The sequence below is a fragment of the Brassica napus genome, chromosome A10 (genome assembly GCF_020379485.1).
Source record: "Brassica napus cultivar Da-Ae chromosome A10, Da-Ae, whole genome shotgun sequence".
In the NCBI taxonomy this organism is placed as follows: domain Eukaryota; kingdom Viridiplantae; phylum Streptophyta; class Magnoliopsida; order Brassicales; family Brassicaceae; genus Brassica; species Brassica napus.
In genome coordinates this window covers 3,807,865-3,830,072 of record NC_063443.1, presented here as the reverse complement: position 1 = coordinate 3,830,072, position 22,208 = coordinate 3,807,865, and the positions used below count along the sequence as shown (strand labels likewise).

Genomic DNA, 22,208 nt, shown 5'->3' with positions numbered 1-22,208 from the left:
TTAAAGGGTCAATAAAAAATCCATTATTTCGTTTGTCTCGGTATAGGTTCAATGCGTCTACTCAATATAATGACTTATACGGGCGTGACCATCGTAAATAGACAACCCTTCGCTTGCCGCCGTCCGCTCACTATAATAACTGAATTTTGGACATCATTAGCACAACGCTGAAAACACAATCTGGCTATAATGGCAGAGATGACTTTTCTAGATCTCCCTTCCGAAATCCAACAATTGATTGTCTCCTGCGTCGCAAAAATTTCGTTTCAAGATCTGTATAGACTCATATCTACTTGTAAGTCAATGCGTGTGCTGGTAGACACACCTGACGTCTATTCTTCGTTTGATCTGTATAAATACCCTTGGTGGACAGGCTTGCGTAATACGTTGTTGAGAAGATGCTACGATGTCGGAAACCCAAGTACTCTTTACATCAAGGGTGTTGAGTATTTCTACGCCCTACAACGCCACGAAGAAGGTCTTGCTTTGATGAAGAGAGCAGCGGATGCTGGATACGAACGAGCGTTGTATACCTATGCAATGACTCGCAAACTCTACTCGGATGATGAGGAATACTTTGGTCGTTTTACGAGAGAAGCAGTTGGTACAATTGGATGGCTTGTTAGAATGGATGATGTTCCGTGGGTGCCGGTCGTTAACGAGGGGTTCTTAACAAAGAAGTTCATGTTCATGTCAACAGATCGACCTTTGTTTTATAATTGCCCCTGTGCACCTACGTTGAATGTCGATTGGGATCTGTGGCATATAGAGTTCGCCAAGACTGACGACATGTGTAACCGATGCTTCTGGATAAAAGAGGTTGGTCTTTTCCTCCGGGATTTTTCTTGCGCCACGACTTTTTCGCCCTTCGACAGTTGGCAGTAATTATTATTTGTTGTAATGCATTTACCACATTAAGCATTGTTCTAATTCCGTTGTCGAGTATAACATTAGCTGTTATTTTCGAAAATGACGTATACCATCAAAGCTAGGAGACAAACTCCAACATCTGTTTATCGTTTCTTTACTCATACAATTATCATGAAAAGATAAGACTCGGTGTACAAATACTGACGGTATTCGAATACTGACGGTATTCGAATACTGACGGTATACGAATACTGACGGTATTCGAATACTGACGGTATACGAATACTGACGGTATTCGAATACTGACGGTATACGAATACTGACGGCCCAAAATTTAAAGTTGTCCAATTGGACTGAAACCTATTAATTCAAATTAGATGGGCTAATGTCAATTTGGACTTAAGAAAAATAATGCCCAATTTGGACATACCCAATGGACATGGACAGCCCAATTGACATCTCTATTCATAATTCCATTAGTATTTATCTTTACTCACTTTTGATTGATTAAACGGTATACGAATACTGAAGGTTTACGAATACTTACGGTATACGAGAGAAAACATATAACATTGGCGAATACTTTAGGTCTACGAGAGAAAACATATAACATTGACGAATACTTAAGGTATACGAATACTTAAGGTCCACGAATACTTAAGCTATACGATAGAAAACAGATAACATCGAGGATAACATAAATAAAGTCCTAGAGGATGTGAGAAATGTTGCAGCATATCCAAAATAGCCTGCAGTTTTTACAAGAACCTTCAAAATCGACTGTGTAATCATGGTCATAAAGGCAGCTTGGTGACTTGATAACCTCATCATCCGGAAATTTGAAAGATGCACCATATCTGTTCATGTATGGCGCTCCAAATGATATCAATCGCCATTCTAGATCAGCTCCTAGTCCAACTATCGCATCCGAGCGAAGGTCATAGTGATTAGCTGCGAACTGCTGAAACAGTTTACTGGCTTCCTTGTCATTGCCAATACACACGTTGAAAATGCCGACGGCTAAAGTAGATAAATCATGATTTGGGACATTTGGTTGCAATAATCTAATACATTTCTCAGGACCTACCATCAGTACTGCATAGAGCCTTTCATAGTAGATAGCGTTTGTGTTGCCAGCTGTTACGCACCTGATGAAAAACTCCCGAAACTGACCACCAGTGCAGATTTGACATGTTGCAAAGGTGACCATTGGCTAAACATTACACTTCCTTAAGACGGAGGGTTCGTGGACAAGTGCATAACCGCGTTTCCCAGCCCGCAAAATACCACCAAGATAGTAGAATGAATCCGCTCCCACCATCTCTATTATTTTACACAAAATTTCTTCTGGAAGATTGGGGATGTTTAGAGATGCCATACTATTGAGTTCTGTTGGAGATTTTTATCACACGCATTGAATATGTATGTATAGAATAAAGAAATAAACAAAGGAGTCTTATGAGTTAATAGGAAAGTTATTGTCCCCTCCCACATTTTGTACCTAACACACTCAGAGAAATAGTTATTGCAATCAATTTTTAAATTTTACACTAATACTTATTAAATGAAACAGTAAAAACACCAACTACTTCTGAAATTGTTTTCCTTTGAAACAAATAACTAACCTAAACCCTATACCCTAAACATGCAACCCTAAACCCTAAACCCTAAACCCTAAACCCTAAATATATAAAAAAGACGATGTAAAACCATCAAAGATAAACTGATCTGTTTGAATTATAGTGTCTGGATGAATGGAAAGATACAATAACCGTTTAACAATTCGATTTAACAAACGAAATGAAGCAGGCAGTATACACGTCTTCAACCATTGTTTTGAACTTTTGCGTTTCCAATAAATTCTTCATAGGTATCCATCGCGTACTTTTGACGGAATATGTCCACCATTTTGTCATCGATCTGCCCCATATCCTCATAGGAGTATCCCGCTGCATGCATTTCCAGAAATTTGACCGCGCATGGTCTACAGTCGCCAGACCTTTCGTTGAAGTAAATATTGTCTGGACGCACCCATGAAAATGCTTGGTCTTCTTCAGGATGACTACTATCGGAAGGAGGCGAAAACGCAGCTAAGACATGAGGCAATGCGCGTAGAAGATAAGCCATGTGCTTGTTCACCTCATTATCGGACTCATTATGGGGAATGTTGCTGTCCAAAATCTCCACTTGTCTGCATGTCAAGTTGATCACAAGACCAACCCAATGATCTTTTCCCCACATCATTGGGGCGTACACCCTGTCCACATCAACCAACAACCCCTTCTTGTCATTCCGACGCGGCGTTTTTCCGGTGAAACTGTAACTGACAAGCCCTCCCCAGTTGAATCCCAATTTATCTGAGGCCTTCTCGAACTCTGCGAACTTTGATATGATGCCCGCAATACTGAAGTAGTCTACAAATCTGCACCTCCCACTCAGGTAATTGCGTCCATGTCGCCTTACTAGCATACCAATTAGCACAGAAATGTGCTGAAAATTATGTACAAACCATTAGAACATTAAATCGGTGGAAATCCGTGTTGTAACTTGAATAAAACAAATTAAGTTCTGATGATTTGAATACCTCGGTACTGACCCAATTTGTTGGCCTCGCCAACGACAGGAAGAACTTATTTGAGACATGGATCCCAATAACAATTTCAAATTCTCTGAAATTTGAAAACAAACCAAAAGTCAATATTAAACATTTGACAGTCCAAGAAATTTATACAGTATATCCAAACAACTTACTGTGCCGGATTCTCGCGGAGAATTGACTGAAACTCTTGAAACTGCGCTTTCTCCAAGTCTGCTAAGAGCGTATATTTGGGTTTCTTGCAGCTTTGGAAAAGCTTCTTCAGTCTCCTGTCTGGGGTGTACACTCCTCCAATCTTTGTTGAACGTCTCGGAATACGCTTCGTCGGGATGTCATCTTTTTTGGTTGAGCTTATTGGAATACATTTCCCTTCTAGCTCTGCTTTTTTTAATGACCTAGTCAGATATCGACTCAGCTTCGAATTCCCAACGTCTGGTGTGCGAGATTCAGTCATCGGATCATCCTCTGGCGGTGTCTTGTAATCTTCAGAATTTATCGGTGACGCTTTACCACCTTGTTCCTCTGGCGGAAGGACGTAAGATTCAGGATGAGACCAAACGGTAAGCATCCTACAAGTGTTCTCCTGTGGATCTTTATACACATTGTCACTCCGTGTCCCCTTTTCAACCTCTTCTGCTAACAAATTTAGCCCTGATATTGGAGACCCATCTCCCCCCTCGCCCTGACAACGTTCAGATATAGCTCATTCAAATACTTCGATTCAGATGTAGTTTATATGTTCACCTAACAACTTGGATGTATACCTGACAAACTCAACTGAACTCCTGATAAAAAAATCTGAACACCTAATCAACATAATCTGTACACCTGGTAAAATTAGCTGAACACTTGACTAACTAAGATGAATACCTCTGAAACTCACCTGAAAACTATCAAACAGATCTGTAAACCTGACTACTTAAGCAAAATACCTCTTAAATTAACCTGAATACCAGACCAAACAAATCAGTATTCCTGTACACCTCATAAATTAACATGAATACCTTAACTAAATAACCTGAATACCTGACCAAACAAATCAGTATTCCTGTACACCTCACTAGCTAAAACGAACAACTGATAATCTACGCTGAATACCTGGCCAAACTAAGCTGAACAGCAAACATAATATATCTAGAGCCTATAAATTCATTGTTATAATCTATTTACCTCCAACGGTTCCGGGAGAGTTGGTTTAGCTGGCTTTGATACAGTTTCTGGTCCAATAGGCGTTGAAACATCGACTTCTGGAATCTTTGCCGACTTCGAGAAAGAGGGGCCTTCGCCCGCCATTGAATCTACCTACACGTTGAATTTCCTCAAAAAAGTTAGACCGGGATTCAGGCATTGTTTATCATTAAAAATTGTAGGAGCAGTTTGATTACCTTTTCCCAGAAGCGAGCATTTGGCGTACGACCATCACAATGATTATCATGCATTCTCATCGTCTCCTCATCGCTAAACCCATCGCCGTTGTTCTTCTTGTGTTTCTTACTATCAGACTCAAATATTTCAGCTTCATCATTACCATCACCACTGAACGGACGTCGTTTCTTTGGAACTTCCATGCCGGTTAGGTCAGCGTGACCGTTGTCTCTGTTTGTTTTACCGGCTGCTGTGTTTTGCGGAACCGTGGACAAGCCTCCCCTATCATGATGCAACCAGTCAAAAATCTCGTTCCGCAATTTACCCAACTGGGTTTTCAGTTCAACTCGTATCCAATCTTTCAGCTCTTGCTCCTTATCTGATAAGTTCCCTGGTTCAGCATGTTTACATATCCCACGACGAGGTCGAATAGGACGCTCAGGCGCCTGAGTCGAACTTCCAGGTTCATCACAGGCTTTCCCAAACCGCCTAGACGGCTTTTGACACTTTTTTTTGACACCAACACCTTCAGCCTTTTCGGCTGCCTTCAGAGGTGGAAGGGATGAATCACCTCCTCTAAAGTCTGTTGCATTGAACTCGTGCCCTTCCCACATTCGACGAACTAAGTTATCTATTCGGGGATCGATTATTTCTTTCTTCCACTTTGGATCCCCACCTTCATCTGGGATTGAATACGTAACAATAACCTCAAACAAAGAACACAAACATTCATAAGTACACAAAGTTTGAGCGTCTTAACTTATGTTTTGCAAATAAGATAGACAACAACATTGTACCTCTCTTTGGGTTTCCACCAGAAGTATGTCTTCAAAATTCAGAAGTGCATTTGTTGAGTCGCATCCTTCTGGTTCTTGCAAGAAAGAAGTGGTTTTATTAGGTTCGGGAATTTTCTCAAGCAATGAGGGGATAACTTTAAAAGCAAAAAGTTGCAGCGCCAGAGGGAACCCATAACACGCTGTTGACTGCTGTTTCAAACGAAGGCGCATGACCGAAATGGATTTATCCATTTTAGAAGGATCAGAAGGTTGAGGTGGTGTCAATCTAGACAGAGTGCTGACGAATGCCTCTCTCCCCCATGGATATTGAAGAAATGATCCGGTGTCTTCCAGCATCTCGACGTAAGCAGGCGTCACACGAAGAAGTTTGTGACCACAAACTAGGAGCCCATCTACAAGCGCAATGAGAGCTAGTGGCAACCGCTTCCACTCAGGAAGACTAGGCTGTTCAAGCATACGAAGAACATCTGGTACAGTCACGTCTTCATGTTCAGTTTCAAACAACTCTTTCCACATACGTCCAGGTGTGGCATCGATAGATTCTGACCCGTTTCCTACTTTTTCCCTTTCAGGCTCGCATTTCAGCCCTGTGATGTCTCCGAACTCACGTAGAGAAAAGCGTAGTGACTTGTCTGCAAACAAGAACCAGAGCTCATATAGGCGCATCGTAACCAGCTGACGGCTGAGGAGAGAATGTACAAGTTTCGCAGAGTTAGAGCAGCGCGCTACAGGTAAGTGGAACAGAGCTCTAAACTGACTTCCTAGCAGACAATTCATTTCAGGGGAGCCTCTTAGCAACTTCACTAACGATCCAATGATACTCGCCTTTGAATAGATGTTCAGTCAAGGTTTGGCAGGATAGCAATTACGTGCGAACAGTCTTTCCGGGAAAGTCGGCGTGGTGACAATAAATTCCGGCTCGGTGGATGCAGCTTCGTCTTGTTCAGTGGATGCAGCTTCTTCTTGGTCGGTTGATGCAGGTTCGTCTACTTCTGACTCCGTGGTCATTACTAAAATACAATGACCAAATCCAGACATTTGCCCAATGCTATATTTTTAAAAACTTTTCCCAAAGAATTTCACAGCGGAGCTTAGCGAAAGGAGATACCTTCATAACAAGTTCTAGTTTTGCCTTCTCGGAGAATTTTCTTGGGAATTGCTTCTCTATCACTGGCGGATTGACTACGAGTCACCCTCCTCGAGGGCGTTACGCTGGACGGGGATACCATGCCGATCTGGGTTCAGTCGAGGGTGGTTCTTATGTGAAAATCTTCTTATGTTTAGTTCTCAATTGCAGTTGTTTAGAGGTGGTTCTGGTATATTTTGATGGGATGTTTTTGTTTTTCTAATTTTTAATTTTTTTTTGCTTTTATTAGGTTTTTTTTTGATTTTTTAAATAAAAAAATAAGCGGTGGCACGGTCGTAATATTAAAAATCACGCGCGCCCTCTGTCGATATTTCACACTTCTCGAAAAGGCGATTTGCCCAATTTGCTAATTTTAACTTGAGGTGTCCAAACTCCCTAATATCAAACTTGCGATTTGCCTAATTTGTCAATTTTTTCTTTTATAATTCTATATGAAAATACCCGAACATCCGAAATATCCGACTCGTACTTGAGAAAAGGAAAAGCTGCGTGACCTAAAAAAAAAAGAACTCGATCACTCCCCCAAGGAAATGGCGCTTTTACACTTTTCCATTTCATTTACATTTCTATATTCAATCCAATCTGTGTCTCCTTTTCTCGCAATCTCCTCCCCCCACTCTCTCCTACCACACACTGAGAAACCATGTCGGAGAACACGAGGATGACGAGGGCGGCGGTGAAACGAAAAGCCTCCACAGCGTTTGCGACGGCGGACGAAATCACAGTTAGCAAGAAGAGAGTTGTTCTCGGAGAGCTTACCAATGTCGTTGTACCCAATCAGGAAAGAGAGATCCACAAGCCTAAATCAACTCTCATCCCCGCCAAGAAACAGACAAAGAATGCTCCGATACCTCCTCCTCCACCCGCCCTGGATTTCGAATCTGGATCCGTCGATCCTCAGATGTGTGGACCTTACGTCGCCGACATCTGTGCGTATCTCCGCGAAATGGAGGTAAACAACAGTTCGCTCTTATTACATGTAATGCTGAATGATTGTTTTGTGTTTTATTTTGTTTGATGAAATTCAGGGGAAGCTGAAACAAAGACCTCTACATGATTATATCGAGAAGGTTCAGAATGATATAACGCCTAGCATGAGAGGGGTTTTGGTGGACTGGTTAGTTGAAGTTGCCGAGGAATACAAACTTGTCTCCGACACACTCTATCTCACTGTCTCTTATGTCGATAGATTCTTGTCTGCAAAGCCTATTCACAGGCAGAGGCTTCAGCTTGTTGGAGTTTCTGCTATGCTTATTGCGTCGTAAGCATCCTACTCCTTTTTTTTGTTTTAGCGAATTTGGTGTTGTATACAAAAGCTTCTTCAATGGTTGGCTTAAGTAACTCTTTTGCATTGGAAAAAAGTAGGAAATACGAAGAGATAAGTCCTCCTAAAGTGGAAGACTTTGTGTACATCACTGATAATACGTTTACAAGACAAGATGTGGTGTCCATGGAGGCAGATATACTTCTTGCTCTGCAGTTTGAGTTAGGATGTCCAACCATTAAAACGTTCCTAAGGTTCGATTTTGATGTAATACTTTGGTCTTTATTACTTAATATCTTGTTCTCATTTTCATTGTTCTGCGCTTTTTCTATGTTGGGTTTTTGCAGACGGTTCACGAGGGTTGCTCAAGAGGATTTCAATGTAAGCTCAAAACCCATGACCGTTTGCAACTTAAAACAGTTTCAATTGTTAATCCTTGGTGTTTTCCATTGCCTTCTTTGCAGGAGTCACTATTGCAGATAGAGTTCCTCTGTTGCTATCTCTCAGAACTGAGTCTGTTGGATTATACCTGCGTGAAGTTCTTGCCATCTCTTTTGGCTTCTTCTGCTGTCTTTCTTGCCCGGTTCATCATCCGTCCAAAACAACACCCTTGGGTAAGCCATTAGAAGATCCATGACTGTTTCTTTTACAGAAAGGTGTTGAGTTCTAACCTAAATCTCTTTTGGTGATGTAAACAGAATCAAATGTTAGAAGAGTACACAAAGTACAAAGCGTCTGATCTGCAACAATGTGTGGGTATCATTCATGACTTGTATCTAAGCAGAAGAGGGAACGTTCTTGAAGCTGTTAGAAATAAATACAAGCAACATAAGGTTAAAAAAATCATCATTAAAAATAATATAACATAGACTTAACAACGACATTTATATATGGCTAATATCTGATTCTCTTGCGTTCTACAGTTCAAGTGTGTTGCAACCATGCCTGTTTCACCTGAACTGCCTCTTGCTTTCTTTGAGGATGTTACCATCAGAGACTTGAAGCCTTGTGTTGGAAGTTGTTAGTGCCTGGATTTGGGTTTGTATATAACTGCCATTAGAGTCGGCAGTTTAGTATTTTTTTTTTGCTAAAAGTAGTCAAGGAATTCCTTTTTGGTTGGCCATTTATTTCAATGGCTGACTATGAGCTGGTTGATTGTTTTTTTTTCTGCTTTTGTACGATGTAAAAGCCTCTTTAGATTATATTGGGAATATACTATTAAAAAAAAACAAAACAAAACAAAAAGTACAATGTCACATTCGCAAAACCTAATAGACTCGTTAGTTTTGCGTTTTGAATACGTATAGAGGATGAAGTTTGTTTACCGTTGTACATATGCGGCCTGAAGGGCAGTTATTTTTGTGCAGCTAGCTATTGGAAACTGTCACTCTTTTGGGAAGTTCTATGGAAGAGGAAGAAGACCAAGGAGAAGGAATAAAGTTGCTGTGTGAAATGAGGTAGACTATAAAGGCAACATAAGCGGTTGTCCAGACGCAGACCGTAACTCCAAACATAAACCCGTTCACTTCTGATACAAAGAAATCCAACAGAAGGTACCCATTGATGATCATTACAAGTGCAGCCACAGTCCAAGCTATTCTCTGCAAGATGAACCAATAAAATCCAATCAATTCACAAAATCCTAGACTTATGACATCATGCTTCTCTATTCCATTAAGGACACAAACTTGAGGCAACTATAAAAGGATATATAAGATGAAGTCATCCACTCATTCATCTATTGTAACCTATGTAGGGTCATACCAAGTGAAAATCTCAGAGCTTTTATGGTAAAAGAATGTGAAACTAACCTGGAGAATAGGTCCAATCTTGAAGTCTCCCATAACTTCTTCTTTAGATACCAAAGTTAGAAGAGGGAGAAGAGCAAAAGGAATCTGTACAGACTGAAGCACATTGAGCCATTCATTCAAAACATCCAACGAAGCTTCAGAAGTGTTGAACACGATTGCTACAATCATGGTCGGCACAATAGCACAGCTTCTTGTTATCACTGCCCTCATCCATTTCTTAAGGCGAAGGTTCAGAAACCCTCCCATTATAAACTGTCCAGCATATGTACCGGTTATCGTACTGCTTTGTCCGGCTGCTAACAGCCCTATTCCCCAGATATAGAGAATCGGAAGAAGCCCACCTCCAAACTTCTCTTGAAGATACTGACCAGCATTAACTAAGCCAATGTTATTAGCTTTCTCGGTTCCGTAAAACCCTTTTGCAAAGACAGTAGTCACAAACAAGTTGATCATGAAAGAGATGAAGAGCGCGAGAGATGACTCGATCAAATAGTAATTTAGCGCCTCCTGGACCCGTGATTTCCTCTTCGGGTCTATTTGCCTCGACTGTACAAGAGCCGAATGCAAGAACACGTTGTGAGGCATTATGACACATTCAACAACACCTACAGCTTGTCTAATCGTCTTTGAGCTAAGTCTTGGAAGTAAAATACCTACCATGACCACAAAGATCTGAATTTTTTAGCAAAGAGAGTAGAGAAAGAAATGATCATTCTGTTTGTTACCTATCATAATTTCTTTTCCACTTGGCTTGGTTTCACCAAACATCCAAGCAAAAGACAAACCCATAGTTGCAATCAAAACTGCAAAAACAGCTTCTAACTTCCTCACACCATAATTCTCTAGAAACAAAAATAAAAAACTGTTTGCAAACAATCGATTAGCACCAAAGGAAAAGCAATTGTTCTTAATTTCAGACTGAAACATAGATATCTCTAGAGCATGTTTTGTAGCTACAAATTTGTATCATCTTCTTAGCCAAGTTTCTTGATATTTGGAAGACTAACCAATCCGACGCCGTAATGACAACAGCGGCCCAGAGAGGCAAGACGCCACGGCTAAGAATCTGAATCGCTATTGCACTACCGATGACTAGAGCTGTCAAATGGTCCGTCCATGGCCCAATTGGGCATGACCATTTGGACCATTTCAGTTTTGAGCAGTAATGGGTGGTCCATATTGGACAATGGTCCAACAAATATCCAAGACCAATTAAAGACCATGTCCAAATGGGCATGCCCATGGACACCCAATAATATTTATAATTATTTTTTAATTATTAGTTTAGATTTTATTTCTAAAATTTTGAAATTATTTTTACTTTCTAAAATTATAAAAGTAATTTTTTTCTTGTCGAAACTGTAAAACTATGTTTTCCTCTCAAAATCGAAAAAATTCATTTTTCCGTAAAAACCGTCAAATCGCGTTTTTTCGCCAAAACCGAATTTTTTTTTATTTTTCCGCCAAAACCGAGAAATTACGTTTTCTTGCGAAAACCGAGAAATTGCGTTTTCCGCCAAAATTGAGAAATTACATTTTCTCGTCAAAACCGAGAAATTATATTTTCCCGCCAAAACCGAGAAATTATGTTTTTTTCCGCCAAAACCGAGAAATTGCGTTTTCTTGCGAAAACCGAGAAATTGCGTTTTCCGCCAAAATTGAGAAATTACTTTTTCCCGCCAAAACCGAGAAATTTTATTTTCCCGCCAAAACCGAGAAATTATGTTTTTTTCCGCCAAAACCGAGAAATTGCGTTTTTCGCCAAAACCGAGAAATTGGGTTTTTCCGCCAAACCCGGGAAATTGCGTTTTCCGCCAAAACCGAAAAATTAAATTTTCCCGCCAAATTTATGAAATTAATTTTTCCGTCAAAATTGTGAAATTATGTTTTCCGTCAAAATCGTTAATTTTTTATTTTAACGATAAAACTGTTTTTTTTGGGTTATATTGTAAAGTTATGTTTTTTTTATTAAACTCATGAAATTATGTTTTATGAAGCCCATGGACACCCATTGTCCATTTGGTCTTCGCCCAACTGGACCATGTACTAATTGGTTTTTTGTCCAGTTGGACCATTTATTAATTGAGCACATCTATAACCCGCTCAAAATGAATTTGACTGGACTAGCCCATGGTCAGTCCGCCCAGTTGACACCTCTACCGATGACCTCTTGAATATCAGCTCCGATCAGAGCGAGCTCAGCCATAGACCAAAGCACATACCTCGCCCAAGCCGGATACTCGTCGCGGCAGAGCTCAGCCAGATGTCGACCGGTGGCGACACCGACTCTAGCGGAGAGCATCTGAATCAGTAACCCCATAGCGGTGGCCCACATTAGGAGCCATAGGAGAGAGTAGCCAGCGATGGCACCAGCTTGCAGATCTCCTTCTAGATTCCCTGGATCTAAGAAGGCTATGCTCATCAGGAAGCCAGGGCCGGTGAACAGCCACAGTTTCCGCCACGAGAAAGGAGGTGCTGCGGCGGGATCGCCGGCTGATTCGAAATCGACGATCACGATCTTGTCACGAGATTCGAACGCGGCCTCTGATTCGGATTCGGATTCTTCCTCGTCGGAATTAGAGGGAAGAGACTGGGGAGGAGGAAGAAGGCGGTCAGCTTCCTCCACTTTCTCCGCGACCTTGACGTCATTTTCCATAACCTAATTAATACTAACCAGGAGACGAGGAATATACTCCCGGCGGAGAGAAAGGGAAGAGCAAGTGGAGGTGACGTCGTTTTTGTCCGACTTGGATAGGAAACAGATTGCATGCAGTTCACCACTTGAGCATCCTTAGAGCATGAGCATTGGTGAACCCCAATGGGGGGGTTCACCCAATTTTTTAAATATTTTTTGGTGGGGCCATAAATAGTTATGAACCTGTATTTGTTGTTTTCTGCATTAGTGAACCCGTAGAAGGAGTTCATAGGAATAAAATAAAAATATAAATTAAAAAAAAGTAAATTTCGAAATAATTCAGAATACATGAATAAAATAGTAAAATATATTATAAAATTATGAAATTTTTTTATTCAATACATTAAGAGTAGATTACATAAATAGAGAAATTCAAAAACATACAAAGCTTATTCATCTTCATCACCAAACTTTTGCCAAATATTTTCCACTAAATCAGCTTTCAATCGAGCATGCGTCTCTAAATCTCGAACTTCTCTGCGGATGCCTAACATATCACCGACATGAATACTATCTCTGGTTCTCACCCTTGAACTTCTGCTGGACTCTCCTGACTCAAACTCAGACGTATTAATTTGAGCGTATCCGTGTCGTTCGTTCTCTACTATCATATTGTGCAATATGACACAAGTTTTCATTATATTTCCTATCTTTGCCTTGTCCCATTGTAGAGCTGGGTTTTTAACAATTGCAAACCTCGATTGTAATACTCCAAAAGCCCGTTCGACATCTTTTCTGGCGGATTCTTGTTTTTCCGCAAATTTCTCGGCTTTACGACCTTGAGGAAGTGGGATGGATTGGATAACTGTTGCCCAATTTGGATAAATTCCGTCAGTAAGATAGTAGGCCATACGATAAGTGTGGTTGTTGACCTTGAACTTAACTTTAGGTGCTCGACCATGTAAGATGTCATCAAAAACATGTGACCGATCTAGAACATTGATATCGTTGAGGGTACCTGGTAAGCCGAAAAATGCGTGCCATATCCAAAGATCTTGTGATGCAACAGCTTCTAAGACAATTGTCGGCTTTCCTGAACCACGTGTGAACTGACCTTTCCAAGCCGTTGGGCAGTTTTTCCACTCCTAGTGCATACAGTCGATGCTGCCTATCATCCCCGGAAACCCCCGTACCTCTCCAACATCGAGTAATCGTTGAAGATCCTCGGGTGTAGGCTTGCGTAGATACTCATCTCCAAACAACTGTATTATTGCATCAGTGAAATTTGCCAAACATAAACGTGATGTACTGTCACCAAGTCGGAGATATTCGTCATATGTATCTCCCGACTGACCATATGCGAGCATACGTATAGCTGCCGTACACTTTTGAAGGGGAGAAAGCCCGTACCTTCCCGCAGCATCTCTTGTTTGCTGAAAGTATGGAACTTCACTACTTAGACGCTCGACAATGCGAAGGAACAGTGGGTTGTTCATTCGAAAACGCCTCCTAAACATTTCAGGTGGGTATGTAGGATTTTCCATGAAATAGTCTTTCCATAGTTGATTGTGTCCTCGCTCTCGATCTCTTTCGATATAAGCTCGTTTCTTCCGGTAGTTGGTTTGACCATCAACTACTGTGTCTATGAAATTATCAACAACTTCGTCGACCATTTCATCAAAAGCTTTATCTGCTTCATCGCTTGATGAGGAAGACATTGTTGATGATATTTATTGATCTTTTTCTTGCTACAAAAGAAGAACTTATAGTTAAATTTTTTTAAATGGTGGTCATTTTTTTTCTTTTCTATATGGTATGTTTATCTTTTTAATAATTGTTTTTTGGATTTTAAAGTTATAGTTCGATTTTTTTGGATTTTAAAGTTATAGTTCGATTTTTTTTCATAAACTATAGGGAGTATAATATTTTTTCATATAATCCATCTTTTTTCTTTTCTATATGGTATGTTTATCTTTTTAATAATTGTTTTTTGGATTTTAAAGTTATAGTTCGATTTTTTTGGATTTTAAAGTTATAGTTCGATTTTTTTTCATAAACTATAGGGAGTATAATATTTTTTCATATAATCCATCTTTTTTCTTTTCTATATGGTATGTTTATCTTTTTAAACTATAGGGAGTTTGTATAAAGTTATAGAAATGGAATTCATTTTTTCATTGTTTCATTGCCTCATAAAACTATAGGGAGTTTGTATAAAGTTATAGAAATGGAATTCATTTTTTCATTGTTTCATTGCCTCATAAAAACAAAAGAAAAGTTTGTATTTTACCTCTATGGATTGGTTTTTGACAAGTAGAGGTGGTGATGTCGATGCAATCGTGGTGAACCCCCGTGGTGATGGATGAGAAGTGGTGAAGTTTTGGTGAAGTTTTGGTGAAGTTTTGGTGAAGTTTTGGTGAAGTTTTTGACAAGTAGAAGTTTATCAACGAAGTTTACAAGTTTAGAAGTTTTGGCTTTCAAGTTTACAACTATTGTGAAACACTTTGATGCACAAAAATAATAGAAAGACATAGTTTATATATATAGAGATACATGAGTCAAGTTGCTCGGGTACATACACCCGTCAGTTGAAAAGGCAAGTCGTGGGGACATACACCCGTGACTTGAAAACACATCCTCTGGGTACATACACCCATATTAACCGAAGGTCCTAAAACGAGTGTAGAAACATACAAAATACTACACTCTCCCGTGATTCAATCTGACATAATACTACAACTACCATCAACCTTACCCGTGACTTGATATGATACATAAAGATACCGAGACCTACAACCACGTCCACACGCATCCTCCTCCTTGAACCCGTGACCTACAAAGAAAAATGGATACATATCAATAATCTAGATACCAAATCATATACAAACATTATCAATATACAGAAACCAAAACATATTCAAAAAAGCAACTGATAAATGCACAAAAAAGCTTCCACTCACCACGTTAAAGCATTTCTGAAATGAGTTTGTTTTTTAGAGCTCTTTCTTGATCAGATAGAGTTTCTTCATTTTTTCCTAGCAACCTATCTAGGAGTTTTTTTTTGGATAAGTTATTCTTTGCCTCTAAAATGCTCTCTATCTGATCAAACGCTGGTTCATTCAAGTGTTTCTTGCGTTTTGCTGCTTTGGAAGCCTTCACACCGGGAGGCCTAACATCTTCCTCGCGACCCACCTCCTCTGCAGGTTCCTTCCTCTTCTCCTTTGCACCATCTCGTGTCGAAGTGTGGGATCTCCATTTTTGATCAAACCGAAGCTCCCTCCAACAATGTTCAAGAACGAACTTGGAACTGTAATCATTAAAGAAGATGTCATGAGCCGCCTTCATGACATCATTCTCAGTTTGTCCACTGGCTTGCTTCTTCAAAGCAGCTTCGTGACATCCCACGAACTTGCAAACCTGTTCGTTAACCCTACCTCACCTCTGCTTACACTGACTCCACTCCCTAGGAACGGAGCCAACGAGCAGAGGGCTTGCATTCAAAAACTCCTCTATGCGCTTCCAAAATGAGCCAGCCTTCTGCTCATTACTCACGATTGGATCCTTGCTGGTGTTCAACCAAGCACTGATCAGCACCACATCTTCTTTGGTTGTCCATTTCCGCCTTTCCGCAGATTTTGGAACCTCAGAACAACCAATATCTATTGGTTGACTGCTCTGGGAGGCAAGGAGGTTAACGAACCCGTGAGAGTTAAGGGAAATTGGTTCCATTTAGTTTTAGATAGAAGTTTTAAAAGTTTGGTGTGTTTTGAGATGTGGATCATGCCTATGTTTTAATACTAGTTTTAGTGTTAGAAAGTACAACAAATTGATTACGTGTGTGTGTTTGTCTAACTACCAAGCATTGATTAAACTAGTTTAAGTATGGTGTGTGTTTTTGGTTATAATTACTATATACTAGTTTTAGTGTTTGGTGTGTGTGTGTTTTAATGACTCTACAACAAGTACAACATAGGTATAACTACACAGATTTCATTGAATGAACATCAAATAAATTTTAAAAACTCAACTACACCGATTTGAAAGACAACCACTCACTACCATTGAATTCGCAACTACCTATAATTTTTAAAACTCAACTAAGTGTGGTTAAACTCTAGCTAGCTACCACTGTAGTTAACCAGTGTAGAGTAAGGGTTACCTTTTGTTTTCAGTCGAAGCAGAGCTTCTCCAAGACCTCAACCTGCACAGAAAGGTTGTAAACCTGCCCAGTGAGGTTATCAACCTCCCGAGTGAGGTCTTTCACCTCTGCCTGTACAAGAAAGAACAATCATACAGTGTTAGTCAATGCATAAAAAATTAAGAATTTTTTTACAGAATTGAAATCAAATTAGAATCTAGTTACCTCCAGTCTCTGAATGTGGTTATTGACCTCCGGCACCCAGTTTATCACCTCCTCCACCTCCTCCAGACGCTTAGTGAGGCGTTCGATCTGCTCCTCCACACCAATGACCCAAGGCTGACGATAATGAAACCCATCAGCCTTGGTACCAAAAAAAAAAAAATTTGAATCAATACTCTATCTCGTTTAAAAACAGAAATTTCAAACTGCAATTAACAACAACCGTACCTCGTAGTTTTTGCAGGTGAAGAACCGCTTCCCAGGAAGAGTGTTGTAGTCGTCCTTCCCACGAACCTCGTGAATGATACTGCCACCGCAGGGACACCTCGTCGGAATCCCGTACTCTGAATCAGCCACAGAAGAGAGCATGTTGATGTACTCCTTAGTCCTCTTTGAATCTCTTATCTCTGTTGCGGGATCCATCTGCATCACAAAATACGATTCCTTTTAGAACCCTGACTATAAACTAAATCGATTTTACAATAAACGAACCCGCATGACGATTTTAAACCACAAATCTATACCCCCTTTTTGATTTCGAACCCTACGACAAAACCCCCAAAATCATAAATCAAAACCCCCAAATCGAATTTTAACCTAAAACGCTTTCGACCCCAAACGATTGAATCAATCGGTGAAACTAGTGGATACTCACCTCAGATCGTCTACGAGAGAGTACGACGTTGATTAGATCGAAGAAAGAACAGAAAATGATCCGGCTACCGCGTCGCAGGAAAAATCGCCAGAGAGAGAACAAAAACCCTAGCTTTAGAAGAGAGAACTGAAAATGAATGATCTATCGCGCAACCCTTTTTTCTCCGTCTACACGCGGACTCGCGTGTCCACTCTGCTTTCGACGCGTGGATTGACTCCGTATCATACGGGTTCACCCGCAAGAGACGGATCACGATATTAAACCCAATAAACATTTTCTTTTAATCGAATGGGCCTAGGATCCCGAGCCCGTGATCCGGTTATAAACCGTCGATGCGGCTGCTCTTACTTTTCCTTATGGTTATGTTTTATGTCACACTTTTAGAAATTAAAAAAGCATTTCTTTCTTTTCTTCTCATCTTTTTATACCAAATTATATCAAGGCAATTCTATATCTTTTTAAATTTTTGTCACAAAAATAGACATCAAAAACTAAAATAAATAAAATATCATTTTTTATTTTTAATTTTTATTTTGAAAATTTTAAATTTTTTATATTTAAAAATTTGAAATCCTATCCCAAAATCCCATTTCTCAGCTCTAAACCCTAAACCCAAAATCTTAAACCCTACACCCTAAACTCATGTGTTAACTCTAAACTTTAATGTTTAAATTAACCTAGTGGTATAAGTGTATATTTATGGAAAATTGCCACAAATACCACATTCATAGTATTACTTTTCATGTTTACACTGCACTTCAGGTGTGTTTTTTGAATGTCCTCCTGCACTTCAGGTTTGGGCTCTCTCCAAGATACCATCAAATCCAACTATGTTCCCAACGAGTTCCCTTTTTACAAATATGGATCATCTCTTCTGGAGAGTCTCTCCACCGATGGAGGACCATCAATTTGCATGGATACTTTGGTATATTTGGAAAGGAAGGAACAATAAAGTGTTCAGTAATATGGACATGGATCCAAGAGACACGCTCAAATTAGCAGAAACAGAGTCAACACTTTGGGCTAATGCACATGTATTGACCGAGACCAGGATAGGGTCCCATGTTGAGGTTACGACTCTCCCATCAATTCCGGGGAGATGGTGTTTTACAGATGGTTCTTGGAAGGAGAATGAAGTTTTCTCTGGGCAAGGTTGGCTAAGTACTTTAGAAGGCTTTGATGGGTTGTTAGGAGCAAGGAATGTCCGAGCTTGTCTATCCCCTCTACATGCGGAGATAGAAGCACTACTTTGGGCAATGGAATGTATGAAAAATTTACGCCAGTTTCAGGTTACATTTGCAACGGATTGTTCTCAGTTGGTGAAGATGGTTTCGGAACCAGAAGAATGGCCCGCATTTGCAAGTTATTTGGAAGATATTAAGTCCCTGAAAGAGGTTTTCACACGTTCGGAGATTATCTATGTACCAAGGATGCAAAATTCAAGAGCGGATAGCCTAGCACGCAGTGCCAGGAAACAACCGTTATTTGTCGTTCACATGGATCAAAATCTACCGGAGTGGTTTACAGAGTCAGTATGAGTCTGTATTTGATGACAAAAAAAAAAAAAAAAAAAAAAAACTTTTCATGTTTACACTAACCACTTTTACCCTCACTTTTAATGAAGGATAAAATACAATTATACCATTAGAGTTAACTAATCTAGACTTAGGGTTTAGAGTTAAGGGGTGGGGTAGGGTTTTTAGAATGTGAAATTTATGATTCTAATAAATATATAAATAAATACTTAAAAAATATATAAAATTTTTTAAAAAATAGTTTCAAACATAATTTTCGTTTTTTAAAATAAATTTGAAAAAAAAAATAAATAAAAAATTCAAAAAAAAAATTCAAAAAAAAAAGTTTGTAAGAAAGTTCGAATTTGAAAAAGTATAATTCGAAAACATAAAAATAATTTACATTTTTTTTGTTTTTTAATTTTTAATTTTTAATTTTTTTTAATTTTTTTATTTAATTAATAATTTATTATATATATAAATAACAAGGACATAAGAGTCTTTTGCCACTTAATGAAGAATGTATTTTTGAAAATGTCTCATTAGTGGTGGTAAAAATGAAAAGTGGTAAACATGTAATTTCCCCTACTTCTTTTGATAAAACATTTAAGTATATTTTGGTCATTTTTATTTTTAAGGTCTATATTTGTTACAAAAACTCTTTTTAGGTCTATTCTAGGGAATTTCTTATTATACTATTATCTAAACTATTAATTTAGGATTCTAAATATATATTTTCAAAAATATTTTTTTCATTAAGAGGTGAAAGACTCTTATACTCTAAATATATATATAAAAAATAAATAAAAAATAAAACCAATTTTTACGTTTTTAAATTATACTTTTTCAAATTCGAACTTTTTATAAAAAAAAAATTGATTTATTTTTTGTTTTTTTCAAAAAAAATTTTGAAATTCGAAAAATTATTTTTGAAACTATTTTTAAAAATAAATTTCATTTTTATTATTTATTTAGATATTTATCAGGACCCTAAACTCCACATTCCAAAAACCTTATTGTATCCCTCAACTCTAAATCCTAAGTGTAAATTAGTTAACCCTATGATTATAAGTGTATTTTTTCCTCTTCAATTTATTTTTATTTATTTATTTTTTGTTAAAATATTAAATATTATAACATTTTTTAATTTTGACAGAGTTTACAGAGAATACTAGTAGCAGAATTGCATAAACAAAACTAAACAGACGGACAAAAGCAACAATGAATTGAAACCAAAGAAGATCGACCAACCTAATAACTAGCTAAACAGCGAGACATGCTAAGACCAAGCGGAGCCAGAAAGTCAGAGATAAATAGCCGGTTGCCACGAGCTACCGAGAGATAGGCGCCCTCAAACCTAGAAGCTACGGCTCCTGCAGCTTCCAACAACCATCCCAACACAACCAACTCGAAGAATTATAGCACAAACTTACTACCAAACCAGACAGACGCACCACCGACGGCACGAGGGAGAGCCTTCACGCGATGATGCCGTCGTTCAAACGGCAGACCTGAAGATTGCCGTTTCCAAACCCGAACCTTTGTGACCGTATACTCCCTTTGAACCAAAATCTCATATAGAGAGAACGGACCGCACAAAAGCTAACCCTCCGGAAGTGAACCTACAAGAGAAGCAGCAAACCCGAGAGCCAAACTGCCGCACAGAGACAAGGGAATGGCCGCATCGACCATAGGAAAAACAAGACAATGTCACCATTAATGGGCAGAACAAGGAAGATGAATGACCTCACCGCCGAGGGCCCCAAGGAAGAGACGAGGTATACAACCGGGAACACCGGAATGCCGCTCACAAGCGAAGCCAATGAAGAACAACCGACTACACGCACCACCACCACGTAACGCCGGACCATCACACGCCGTCACCATGCGCCGTCGCTAGAACCAAACGCTGCCACTGGAGAAACCGGAAGATCGAGTGGAACGCAACCTCCAAAGAACCCCACACGCCTCTATCAGAGACCACCGGTGGAGATAAAGGGGACGGACCCTAGACTCGCGAAATCTCAGATCCGAACCGTTACCGAAGCTTTGCGTACCACCGGGAAATCTCAGATCCTCTTCAATTTGTTTTGTCTTCTAATGTATAGTTCTTAAGTTAGGTAATGTATTCACAACTTTAGAAGGTTTAGTTAGCTAATGTATCAACCCCCATGCATCAATCTCATACTTTGAACAAGACTCTTTGCTTGTCTCTTATTTACCCTCTTCATACTTCTCCCTCCTTGAGTAGGTATGCACCCAGCGATCATGGAAACGGGCTTATGGTGTGGGTTTGCTGGTAGGTGGACTGGACGAGTCAGGAGCCCACACATCTACTACAACTGCCCCAATGAAAACTACTTTGAGTATCAAGCTTTCGCTATAGGGTCTCGCTCACAAGCTGCCAAGACTTATCTAGAACGGAGATTTGAGAGCTTCAAAGAGTTATCGAGAGAAGATCTGATAAAAGATGATATCTTGGCTATAAGGGAAAGTTTGCAAGGGGAATCACTCAAGAGCTCCCTCTGCACGGTTTCTGTTCTAGGAGTCAGTGAACCATTCTATTTCTTGGACCAGGAAAGGATACAGAAAGTGATTGACACGTTTGAGAAGGTTCCCGAGGAAGAGGAGGATGATGGTGAGGGTGAGGCCGAGCCTGAAGCTGTTGCTGCATATGGAGAACAAGGTGGTTCAGGTGATCAAGATGTTGCGCCAATGGAAACGTGAGCAAGTGAGTATGATTTACATGACACTGACATATAAACAAAACATGTTGGGTTATAACCTTTTTCGTGTTTAGCTGTTATAGTGTCAAGTGTCAACGTTCCAAGTATTCATCTTTGAGTTTAAAAGTCGGTATGTAGTTCAAAAGACAGCAAACTAAGTCATGTTTGGTTTGTTTGGAATTTGTGTAAATAACATATTACTAGATTTACAGACCTGTAAATCCTTGAGAAATCACTCTATGAGTAAGTGTAAACCATGTCACAATTCTATACCTACGTCTTAACACGAAACAAAACCTAAGGTGACAAACTCGTGCCTCCAAGTCTTTAAAGCCAAAATAGAATGCATGTTTGAGGTATCTACTTCACACAAGACCAGACTTGTGTTACACATTGGGTGTTTTAAGTAGATAAATGCAAAATTCAAAATATTTTCATAGACAAGCCATCAAGCACATACTATGGTAC

At 39.4% G+C, this 22,208-nt stretch overlaps 6 protein-coding genes across 8 annotated transcripts; 2 read left to right on the top strand and 4 right to left on the bottom strand.

Moving 5' to 3' along the window:
* Positions 1–7,250: 7,250 nt before the first annotated feature.
* On the top strand, positions 7,251–9,337 carry LOC106452153 (cyclin-A3-4-like). 2 transcript variants are annotated; one of them, XM_013894182.3, is made up of 7 exons: positions 7,251–7,727; positions 7,804–8,036; positions 8,138–8,293; positions 8,387–8,420; positions 8,504–8,653; positions 8,738–8,872; positions 8,963–9,337. In XM_013894182.3, exons 1-7 carry the CDS (start codon positions 7,419–7,421, stop codon positions 9,062–9,064), a joined length of 1,119 nt encoding a protein of 372 aa, XP_013749636.2. In that variant the 5' UTR covers positions 7,251–7,418; the 3' UTR covers positions 9,065–9,337. The 2 variants fall into 2 exon arrangements, with proteins under 2 accessions (XP_013749636.2, XP_013749637.2); XM_013894183.3 differs by having other exon boundaries at positions 7,256–7,727; positions 8,141–8,293.
* LOC106452152 (metal transporter Nramp2-like) lies at positions 8,781–12,517 on the bottom strand. 2 transcript variants are annotated; one of them, XM_013894181.3, is made up of 5 exons: positions 10,858–12,517; positions 10,576–10,712; positions 9,851–10,503; positions 9,365–9,640; positions 8,781–9,089 (listed from the first exon to the last, which is right to left on the bottom strand). In XM_013894181.3, exons 1-4 carry the CDS (start codon positions 11,091–11,093, stop codon positions 9,407–9,409), a joined length of 1,260 nt encoding a protein of 419 aa, XP_013749635.2. In that variant the 5' UTR covers positions 11,094–12,517; the 3' UTR covers positions 8,781–9,089; positions 9,365–9,406. The 2 variants fall into 2 exon arrangements, with proteins under 2 accessions (XP_013749635.2, XP_048599495.1); XM_048743538.1 differs by lacking the exon at positions 8,781–9,089 and adding an exon at positions 9,156–9,254.
* On the bottom strand, positions 11,130–12,506 carry LOC125579456 (metal transporter Nramp2-like). Its single transcript, XM_048743539.1, has one exon. It carries the CDS (start codon positions 12,504–12,506, stop codon positions 11,985–11,987), a length of 522 nt encoding a protein of 173 aa, XP_048599496.1. The 3' UTR covers positions 11,130–11,984.
* Positions 12,518–13,630: 1,113 nt separating the features above from the next.
* On the bottom strand, positions 13,631–14,203 carry LOC125578938. Its single transcript, XM_048742088.1, has one exon. The coding sequence runs from the start codon at positions 14,201–14,203 to the stop codon at positions 13,631–13,633; it is 573 nt and encodes a 190-aa protein (XP_048598045.1).
* A 999-nt stretch (positions 14,204–15,202) lies between these two features.
* Positions 15,203–16,214, bottom strand: LOC125578937 (glutathione S-transferase T3-like). The gene is made up of 3 exons (XM_048742087.1): positions 15,925–16,214; positions 15,567–15,792; positions 15,203–15,349 (listed from the first exon to the last, which is right to left on the bottom strand). Exons 1-3 carry the CDS (start codon positions 16,212–16,214, stop codon positions 15,203–15,205), a joined length of 663 nt encoding a protein of 220 aa, XP_048598044.1.
* A 3,847-nt stretch (positions 16,215–20,061) lies between these two features.
* LOC125579454 (proteasome subunit alpha type-1-B-like) lies at positions 20,062–21,851 on the top strand. Its single transcript, XM_048743537.1, has one exon. The coding sequence runs from the start codon at positions 21,268–21,270 to the stop codon at positions 21,739–21,741; it is 474 nt and encodes a 157-aa protein (XP_048599494.1). The 5' UTR covers positions 20,062–21,267; the 3' UTR covers positions 21,742–21,851.
* Positions 21,852–22,208: the final 357 nt, after the last annotated feature.

Bases quoted from the DNA above. Each gene is read 5' to 3' on its own strand.
- LOC106452153 (XM_013894182.3), top strand. From the start codon at position 7,419: ATGTCGGAGAACACGAGGATGACGAGGGCGGCGGTGAAACGAAAAGCC. The intron at 7,728-7,803 runs GTAAACAACAGT...GATGAAATTCAG, and splicing joins CGTATCTCCGCGAAATGGAG to GGGAAGCTGAAACAAAGACC. The intron at 8,873-8,962 runs GTTAAAAAAATC...TGCGTTCTACAG, and splicing joins ATAAATACAAGCAACATAAG to TTCAAGTGTGTTGCAACCAT.
- LOC106452152 (XM_013894181.3), bottom strand. From the start codon at position 11,093: ATGGGCATGCCCATTTGGACATGGTCTTTAATTGGTCTTGGATATTTG. The intron at 10,713-10,857 runs GTTAGTCTTCCA...GTTTGCAAACAG, and splicing joins GTCATTACGGCGTCGGATTG to TTTTTTATTTTTGTTTCTAG. The intron at 10,504-10,575 runs GTAACAAACAGA...TGGTCATGGTAG, and splicing joins TGGAAAAGAAATTATGATAG to GTATTTTACTTCCAAGACTT.
- LOC125579456 (XM_048743539.1), bottom strand. From the start codon at position 12,506: ATGGAAAATGACGTCAAGGTCGCGGAGAAAGTGGAGGAAGCTGACCGC.
- LOC125578938 (XM_048742088.1), bottom strand. From the start codon at position 14,203: ATGTCTTCCTCATCAAGCGATGAAGCAGATAAAGCTTTTGATGAAATG.
- LOC125578937 (XM_048742087.1), bottom strand. From the start codon at position 16,214: ATGGAACCAATTTCCCTTAACTCTCACGGGTTCGTTAACCTCCTTGCC. The intron at 15,793-15,924 runs GTGAGGTAGGGT...TAATGATTACAG, and splicing joins TGGAGTCAGTGTAAGCAGAG to TTCCAAGTTCGTTCTTGAAC. The intron at 15,350-15,566 runs GCAAAGAATAAC...TTTGGTATCTAG, and splicing joins AGATAGAGAGCATTTTAGAG to ATTATTGATATGTATCCATT.
- LOC125579454 (XM_048743537.1), top strand. From the start codon at position 21,268: ATGCACCCAGCGATCATGGAAACGGGCTTATGGTGTGGGTTTGCTGGT.